General features: G+C 42.8%; 1 protein-coding gene across 3 annotated transcripts; it reads left to right on the top strand.

Moving 5' to 3' along the window:
- The first annotated feature begins 57 nt into the window (after positions 1–57).
- LOC139530092 (protein arginine N-methyltransferase 7-like) lies at positions 58–9,611 on the top strand. Of its 3 annotated transcripts, XR_011665949.1 has the most exons (9): positions 58–1,576; positions 2,267–2,429; positions 3,060–3,185; positions 3,344–3,439; positions 3,635–3,959; positions 7,719–7,755; positions 7,888–8,037; positions 8,175–8,274; positions 8,528–9,611. XR_011665949.1 is itself a non-coding variant. In XM_071326192.1 (8 exons), the coding sequence occupies exons 6-8, from the start codon at positions 7,993–7,995 to the stop codon at positions 8,611–8,613; spliced, it is 231 nt and encodes a 76-aa protein (XP_071182293.1). In that variant the 5' UTR covers positions 58–1,576; positions 2,267–2,429; positions 3,060–3,439; positions 3,635–3,959; positions 7,719–7,755; positions 7,888–7,992; the 3' UTR covers positions 8,614–9,611. The 3 variants fall into 2 exon arrangements, 1 of the variants encoding a protein (XP_071182293.1); XR_011665948.1 differs by having other exon boundaries at positions 3,060–3,439.
- Positions 9,612–9,748: the final 137 nt, after the last annotated feature.

Below are 9,748 nucleotides of genomic sequence, written 5' to 3'. Positions count from 1 at the left end.
CATACAATTTGAGTTTCTAAAACCATAAGCTCAAATATAGCCTTCATTGTCCCCCGTCTTAAAGCTGACATCTTCCTCCATAATATAGTGATGGCAATATTAGCATATGAATGAGTGAGCCATACAGTGTTTACAACATTGTAAAATATTGAGGGAATGGGGTTGGCTATGGAGCAGGAACTCGGGTCAGGAATGTCATACAGGAAGTCATGCCTGTGTTTGGTGTGTACTGCTACAGAAAGAGAATTCCTGGAGCCCCTCTGGGTGGAGGTGGGGTGGTTGGTTCTCAGCTCAAGGTGATGTTTGGAAGAGTGGCCCAGCTGTACATCCCAGGGCCCATGCCTCAGTGTCGTGTTCAGCCAGAACACTGGGCAGAGTCTTGTAAATGACACCATATTCCCTATTTAGTGTATTATGGGCCCTGGTCTAAAGTAGTGCACTTTTCAAGGGAATAGAATGCCCTTTTGAATGCATACTGGGCCTATAGCTAGCAGAACATTGACATGAGTGGTGAGATGCCCAGGGACGAGGCCAATGTTATAGGGGAAGTAATGATAGACCAGTGTCTTAAGTGATCCGGGTGGTCAGTGAGATACAGTAAGAACAATGGGGCACTAGTCTCACCCTAAGAGGAATAATAAATAATATCACATCCTCTCCACAATCTGTAACTGTCATTCCTGGTAAACTTGTCTTAGTCTGTTTTGTTAGATACTGTACCCTCAACCCATTATGGTATTTGGCATATGAACCCCTAAAGACATGTTACCGGAGACTTTACATCAAATAACCAATTGACCGTTTCACTGATTTGTGGAAGCTGCATCTGACTGGATTACTTTACAAACTGGAAAGAGAGTTTTAAGAAATCCCATCACACATACAAAGGCTGTAATAATACCCCCACTTGGGGCATAGTTCTGTGTTTTGAAGAGGTGCAGGAAATGGGGAGACATAAACACAGATGTGGGGAGAGGTCAGAGGATTTGCTGATACACAAATAAACAAGCTCCCTTTAGAGGTAGCAGTTGTGAAACATCCCTAGTTTGTCCCAGATCTCAATAGCTGTGGAAAATAAGAGGACTTCGCTCCTCAAAGCTACCGATGTTAAGGGGGGTACAGAATTCCCTTATTGAAATGTCTTACAAAGAAGGAATAGAGTTTTCCCCCTTCATTTCTAATGACAAGTACTGTAGGTATGCATTCTATCAGCAAGTATGTATGAAATTAATTTGCCCATTTAAAGAAAATAAGTTTCATACGCAGAGCGACACTTGGATAAAAGACCACGCACCCCCCCAGCCATCTGGATCGGTTTTTTTCGACTGACGAAGGTTCCCTCTACCTCTGCCCCCCTCCCTTCCTGCCGGCCTCTCCATAGAAGATGTGTCTGGGAGAGTGAGAGGGGAAGGCCGTCAGTAGAATGGATATGTGCCTTCTCTCCTTTCTCTATCTGACTCTTCATCCCCCTCTCGGTGGTGTTCTGGTCCTATGTGTAGGGCTCTCTTGGTGGTGGATGGGTGGACTGCTGAACTTATGGCAGACAAAGACAAGAATGGTGGTGACAAACCTGAAGGTACAGACGTCTACATGCTCACGTTCAAATCACTAACAACCACCACCACAGACTGTACGAGCTGACTCACACCAACACCCACTTCTCACAACAGAAATTAATACAGGGCTTTAATGTGTTTATGAGTTGGCTGGAAATGTGCATGCATCTAATTCTCTTACCCTCACCGAATGGAATTGTTTGTGTTAGACAAGGGAAGCTTATTCTGTTTACAGTAAGTGTTTCTCTGACAGCATCTCCAGCTTGCCTATATTAAGACTAGTCATATTTTCCATAGGTTTATTGTGCAGCAGAATTGATGTCATGCTTGGTCATATTTAATGCTCATGGCCACCACTGAGACAGACAGTGCTGTTTGTCTAAATGGCACACATACATACATACACACACACACAAACACATCGTGCTGCTCCCCATTGACTCATAACTGCTCATGACCACACGCTCATACACACATACATACACACACACACACACATACATACATACATCACACACACACATAAACACATCGTGCTGCAACCCATTGACTCATAACTGCTCATGACCACACGCTCATACAAGCAAAACAACAAAACTGATTCTTTCCAGAAGTACAGACAGACCTGTATACTTTTAATGTGGATCCTGTCACATATATTGTTTGATTGAATATCTGGTGAATTGAGCTTGTTTACATCTGATTGACAGGTGCTGCAGCAGCGCTCTGAGGTGTGGAGGACAGAGCTTGGCCTGGGACACTGCCCTGAAGTGGGTATTGGGTGTGTTCTGTTGCCCTGAGCATTTGGAGAGGTTAGGACAGTACCGCAAAAGGGAATGTCTGAGGACCTCATCCATCCACTCCAGACTCAAGGTATCATGTAATTACAAACACACCTGGTCTCACTAGAAGCAATTGTCATTTCCCATGTGAAATTATATAGACTTAAAGGAGAAATTGATACCATTCCCCAGATCTGTGCCTTGACACAATCTCGGAGCTCTACGGACAATTTTTTCGACCTCATGGCTTGGTTTTTGCTCTGACATGCACCGTCAACTCTGGGACCTTATATAGACGGGTGTGTGCCTTTCCACATCATGTCCAATAAATTGAATTTACCACAAGTGCACTCCAATCAAGTTGTAGAAACATCTCAAGGATGATCAGTGGAAACAGGATGCACCTGAGCTCAAATCATAGCAAAGGGTCTGAATAAATAAGGTATTTCAGTTGTTTATATTTAATACATTTGCAAAAATGTATGAAAATAGGTTTTCACTTTGTCATTATAAGGTATTGTGTGTAGATTGATGAGGGAAAAAATTTATTTAATCCATTTTAGAATAAGGCTGTAATGTAAAACAAATTAGGGACAAGTCAAGGGGTCTGAATACTTACCGAATGCAGTGTATGTACACTTGTTTAATACAGTGAGAGTCAGAGAGAGGGTTGAGCATCATTCAAGAGCCCACATTGCTAACTGGAGTTTGTATTGTGTAGGAGAAAAGTGTCTGGATGGATGCACAAGCCCTGGAGGTTGAGCTGACAGACTGGCAGAGAGACCAGGAATCAGACACTGACCATGAGGGCTTTTACCGCACCAGCCTGCCAACCATCATCACACAAGTTAACAAACATACAATCTACATTAAGGCTGCTTTAAAATGGTCAGTATATAAAATGTTTGCAATGTGGTTGTGGTAAATATTATTTTAATGCACATACTTGAGTTGTGTTGGTGATATGTTGTGGAGGATTTTGTGGCCTGTGAGTTGTTGTGTTAGATGCTGGAGGGGAATGCACGGGTGGCTGATGATCAGTGAATGACTTTGGGATCAGACCACACAGGTGGGGCTCTATGAGATGGAGAACCTCAATAGGTGAGTCTGTTTTTTGTGTGTGTGTGTATGTGCCTGCTGTGTATGTATGAGAATGGGGTAGAGAATTTGTGATACTTTTCCTATAACCTATATATCACCTATAATATTTGCTTGTGCGTGTAATCACTGGATCCGCTTTCTCTCTACATCAGTCTCCATGTCCAAGTCTCTCATTTCGTCTCCCTCTGTTTCCAGTTTCCGGGAGGCGCTTGTTGAATTTGGGAAGGAGCATCGCTGGGATCAAAGCACAAATAACAAGTTCCACCTCTATCTACTGGCCTCTATAAGTGACTGCATCATCCTCATCCTCTATCAACCCCTGGCTGCTCTGGACCGGATTGTGAGGATGGCCTGCCGTCTGGCGATAGGCCAACTACTGCTGGAGCTCCAGCCCTTCCTGCAGGGACTCCTGTCTCGCTCCTGACTGGCCCAGGGATACATCACGCTCACTTCGAAGTTATGTGGCGTCCTGGAGCGCCATATTGAGATGTATAGTTGTGTTCGCCCACCCTGCCGGCAGGTCAGTATCTTTGACAATCATATTAGTCTGTAGCTGACTTATACCAGTGTCCCGAGTAGCGTTTGCAGCCAGTGGCTGATGGTGGTGGAGTATGTGAGGGTGTTGATGGAGAAGAGGCTGGTGTGTCGTAATGCAGAGGAGCGACGCCAGCTGGTCCAGAGAATGGCACTGGATGCCCAGTATCTGAGGGATCTCTTCCAGGGCCTGGTTGTGAGGATGCACTTGAGTTTAGCCACAGCCAGTGACACCCAATCCAGTGGGAAACTCTGCCCAGCTCTGCTCTCTTCTCTATCCCACAGACTACACACCCAACTCACAGCCGGTCCACACCATACCCAACATACACCTCAAACCACACCCTCCTTCGTTTTAATTCACTGTACCATTTTATGTACAGTTTCCATTTTCACATAAATACAAACATACTGTACACTACCAGTCAAAAGTTTGGACACACCAACTAATTCAAGGGTTTTTCTTTATTTTTACTATTTTATACATTGTAGAATAATAGTGAAGACATAAACTATGAGATAACACATATGGAATCATGTAGTAACCAAAAAAGTGTTAATCAAATCAAAATATATTTTATATTTGAGATTCTTCAAATAGCCACCCTTTGCCTTGATGACAGTTTTGCACACTCTTGGCATCCATCTTCTCTGACACCCTGGTGCCTATTCCTAGCATGCCATTCTGTCTGCCTACTACCATCTGTGCCTGACTAGCAATTTGCACCCTTTAAATTCACTAATCACACACACACAAGCTTGTGGTTTATAAGTTATATAAACTTGAAATTAACAATAATACAATTAAAATGTGTGAAATTCATGACTGCTTTATTGGAATAATATGTTGATGAATCTGATAACTTTAAGTGTTTGATCACTGCCAGAAAGAAATACAGGTAACCAAAATAAATACTTAATTAAATGGGGGATACAAAGTATATTGAAAGCATGTTCATCCACACAGTTGTTGTTTCTGAGTTAATTAAGCAATTAACATCCCATCATGCTTAAGGTAATTTATAAAAATGCCAAGTTGTGCATTATTTTGCCTACCATGGCTAGAAGAGATCTCAATGAATTGACTTTGAAAAAGGGGTCCCAAAAGTACATAGGAGACAGCGTTTCCCACCACCTTCAACAAAACACCCAATTATGGAATCTTTCATGGAATAATGGTGTCGCATCCCTCCAATAGTTCCAGACACTTGTAGAATCTATGCCAAGATGCATTGAAGCTGTTCTGGTAGCCCAACGCCCTATTAAAGAGAAAGGAAAGGGGGATACCTAGACAGTTGTACAACTGAATGCATTCAACTGAAATTAAGACACTACGTTGGTGTTTTTTTATTTTGGCATTTCCTTGGAGCAGTTATCTCGATCGTTAACTACAGCTAACTAAGCATTAATGTCATTGTTGCCTTTCCACCGGCACTGTACTGTAGATAGCCTAAATACTGTACATCTGCAGCGTTGGAAAGATGGGATTCCCCGATATTAAACAGTAGCCATGTAATTGCGACAACGTTAAAACATATTCTAAGAATAGCATAATTGATAAATAACTTGCTGTGCATAGATCTCCCCTGAAACGTGAATATTTGAGGCTTATATATAAACATGTCTAGTGAGATACCTTGCTCTTAAGTAGCCTACCTTATCCAGCTGATTCCTGATTCATTGAGTTAGGGAATAATTTTATAAAGACAAAAGTATTTGGTTGTAATGTTGCACTATTTTATATCAAGTGTGGCAACCATCCTCCAGGATAGCTGCTGGGTGGCAACCATCCTCCAGGATAGCTACTGGGTGGCAACCATCCTCCAGGATAGCTGCTGGGTGGCAACCATCCTCCAGGATAGCTGCTGGGTGGCAACCATCCTCCAGGATAGCTGCTGGGTGGCAACCATCCTCCAGGATAGCTGCTGGGTGGCAACCATCCTCCAGGATAGCTGCTGGGTGGCAACCATCCTCCAGGATAGCTGCTGGGTGGCAACCATCCTCCAGGATAGCTGCTGGGTGGCAACCATCCTCCAGGATAGCTGCTGGGTGGCAACCATCCTCCAGGATAGCTACTGGGTGGCAACCATCCTCCAGGATAGCTGCTGGGTGGCAACCATCCTCCAGGATAGCTGCTGGGTGGCAACCATCCTCCAGGATAGCTGCTGGGTGGCAATCATCCTCCAGGATAGCTGCTGGGTGGCAATCATCCTCCAGGATAGCTACTGGGTGGCAATCATCCTCCAGGATAGCTACTGGGTGGCAATCATCCTCCAGGATAGCTACTGGGTGGCAATCATCCTCCAGGATAGCTGCTGGGTGGCAATCATCCTCCAGGATAGCTACTGGGTGGCAATCATCCTCCAGGATAGCTACTGGGTGGCAATCATCCTCCAGGATAGCTACTGGGTGGCAATCATCCTCCAGGATAGCTACTGGGTGGCAATCATCCTCCAGGATAGCTACTGGGTGCGCATGCATTTGTTCAAGCCCTGATCTAACCACATTGTAGCCTAAACATCAGCTGCTCAACAGGACCTTGATAAGCAGACTTGGGTGTTTCAGGGCTGGATCCAGAAAGAGGGTTGACAACATCTGACTAACAGTGCAGTGCTACTTTGTGTGTGTGTGTGTGTGTGGGGGGGGGGGGGGGGGTTTAAGTGCCTTGATCAAGGGCACAACGGCAGGAGATGGTAGGCCTACATGGGATCAGACACTGCAGCCTTCCAGTGTCAAAAATGCTTACTATTTCATGTAGGGTATAATAATGGTTAAAAGTCAAGGAGAAGTCATTGAAAATGTTTATGAACCCCTTAACAGTGAATAACTAGAGATCTCTATAGCATAATGTCATTTTAGAATTTCTGTAAATATAGTCTTTAATGGACTGACTTGGAAAAAGACAGCTCCTCCACTTCTTTCATCCAAAATCAAGCACTGACTACAACCAGTTAGCAAGTTCAAAATGTCAGTATGTGTTCACACTCAGATTACAAGGGGTTAATGCCGCATTCAAAACAACTGGGAACTCAGGAAATCTTCGACTTCAGTGCGTTCAAAACAACTGGGAACTCAGGGAAAAGAGAGCTCCGATTGCGGAAAAATCTTTTTGAACAGTCATCCGACTCGGTATTCCAAGTCGGAAACTCGGGTATCTTTCTTGAGCTCCGACCTGAAGATCACTGATGTCATGATTTGATCTCGTTTTTGTCCGAGTTCCCAGTTGTCTTGAAAGCACCATATTTTGACACCAGTGGATGACTCGGGGGATGACGTCAGGTAACATGTCTGCCCCGGTTGAGGCAATGCTGTCATAAGCCAATTTTGTGGGGATTGGTGTAAAAACATTATTATTCTGTAATACAATAGATACAGCATGTAAATATGCTATTTCTGTTTGTTATTTGTAATAAAATAGCAAAAATGTATTAAAAAAACTGTTTTTGCTGTTTCATTATGTGTTTAGATTGATTTTTATAAATTTCAGAATAAGGCTGTAACGTAACAAAATGTGGAAAAAGAGAAGGGGTCTGAATACTTAATGAATGCACTGTAGATATGCAAGCTAGCTGACCCCGTTTTGTTGGTACATAATTTCATGTTAATGTATTGCACTATGCAACGCACTAGCTACCTAATGTTTTCTGTCTTTGTCAATCACTTCAAATCACGTTGCTAACTATAGTTCATTTAGGGGGAGTTAATCTAAATGTGTGATATCCATGATCACCTGTTTGTTTCTCAGGACCTGTGGAACTGATATGCTGCACAATCACGATAAGGTGAGTATGTGGCCTGGCAGGAAACACTTCATCCAATACAGCTTGTACAATACATGGCACACTATTCTGTGAGTTGTGGAAGCTGTCTTGTTTCTTACCCTGTACGTAAACCACAATCTGTCTATCTCATAGAATGAGAAGTACTACTAGGGTATTAGTGCTGCTGTGAGCAGAGTGAAGGCATGGGGGGAGAAAGTCATAATTCTGGACATTGGCACTGGAACAGGACTGCTTTCCATGATGGCTGTCACAGCTGGTGCTGGCTACTGCCATGCTGTGGAGGTGAGAATGACAATTCTTGACTCGCTGAACCCCAGGCATCGTTGCTTAATCTATCGAAGTGCATTGACAGTTCACCGTCAATTAGAGGAAAAGGGGAAAGGTGTTCTCTGACTGTGTTTGTCTGTCTGATCCAATAGGTTTTCAAGCCCATGACAGATGCTGCTCTCCGAACGGTGAAGATAAATGGCTTCTCCGACAATTTCAAGATCATCAATACACAAGTGACAGTTCGACCAAGTGAGTAACACACATTGTACACACAGTCCTGTAATTTGTAGTCCAAAGTTGTTTTGGTTAAAACGTTATTTTTCAAATTGCTTATGCTGCAGCAACGGTAAATCATTAATGTGACAAATTCTCTCACAGTGACCTGAAATAGTATTTCTGAAAAATGCAGTTACATTTTTTTTTTTCGTCTGCAGTGAAACCTTTCAACCAGATCAACTGTATTTTACCATCAGAATGTTAGATGAATGTGTTGTCACTGCAGATGGAGACATGCAGACTCGAGCCAAAGTCCTCGTCACAGAGCTGTTTGACACAGAACTGATTGGAGAGGGAGCCTTACCCCTATGAACACGCTCATCCCGAGTGGCGCAGCGGTCTAAGGCATTGCATCTCAGTGCTAGAGGCGTCACTACAGACCCTGGTTCGATTCCAGGCTGTATCACAACCGACCGTAATTGGGGGAGTCCCATAGGGCGGCGATCAATTGGCCTAGCGTTGTTAGGGTATGCCCGGGGTAGGCCGTCATTGTAAATAAGAGTTGTTTTCTTAAGTAAAAATACTTTAAAGTACAACTTAAGTAGTTTTTGGGGGTATCTGTACTTTACTATTTATATTTTTGACAACTTTTACTTTACTACATTCCTAAAGACAATTATGTACTTTTTTACTCCATACATTTTCCCTGACACCCAAAAGTACTAGTTACATTTTGAATGCTTGACAGGAAGATGGTCAAATTCATGCACTTATCAAGAGAACATCCCTGGCATCTCTACTGCCTCCCTAAACACTAATGCTTCGTTTGTAAATTATGTCTGAGTGTTGGAATATGCCCCTGGCAATCCACAAATAAAAAGAATATGGTGCCGCCTGGTTTACTTAATATAAGGAATTTGAAATGATTTATACTTTTACTTTTGATCCTTTAGTAATTACATTTACTTTTCATACTTTAGTATATTTAAAATAAATACTTTTACTCAAGTAGTATTTTACTGGACGACTTTCACTTGAGTCATTTTCTATTAACATATCCTTACATTTACTCAAGTATGACAATGAGGTACTTTTTCAATACTGACTAGAAGTCCACTCAGAATACCTATTTTCCGGCGGCAGCGTCTTGGAGCAGCCTCTGGGTAAGTTCAATTGCCCTGGGGGTTACAAACAAAGGATCCAATTTGGGAAAGTCGTAATTCTGGTCGTTATGCTGGTGTGTTACCACCGCTCTGATATCCAAAAGTGTTTTTTCCCCCTGGTTTACATTTGCTCTTCTGCTCATTCTTTCTCTATAAACAATGGTTTGACTTGATATTACCCTAATAAAGTTTATAAATGTTTGTGAAGGTTTGGTATGGTGTGACTATTATTATTAAGCTTTAGCTACTGCAGGCCTATGATATGAAGGCAGTGCACCCTGGTACTCCAACTGATCCCCCTGATACATTTAGTGTTCAATGACAGCTGAACCGTGAGGTGCACA

Source organism: Salvelinus alpinus, chromosome 9 (assembly GCF_045679555.1).
Source record: "Salvelinus alpinus chromosome 9, SLU_Salpinus.1, whole genome shotgun sequence".
Lineage (NCBI taxonomy): Eukaryota > Metazoa > Chordata > Actinopteri > Salmoniformes > Salmonidae > Salvelinus > Salvelinus alpinus.
This window is presented reverse-complemented; position numbering and strand designations above follow the sequence as displayed.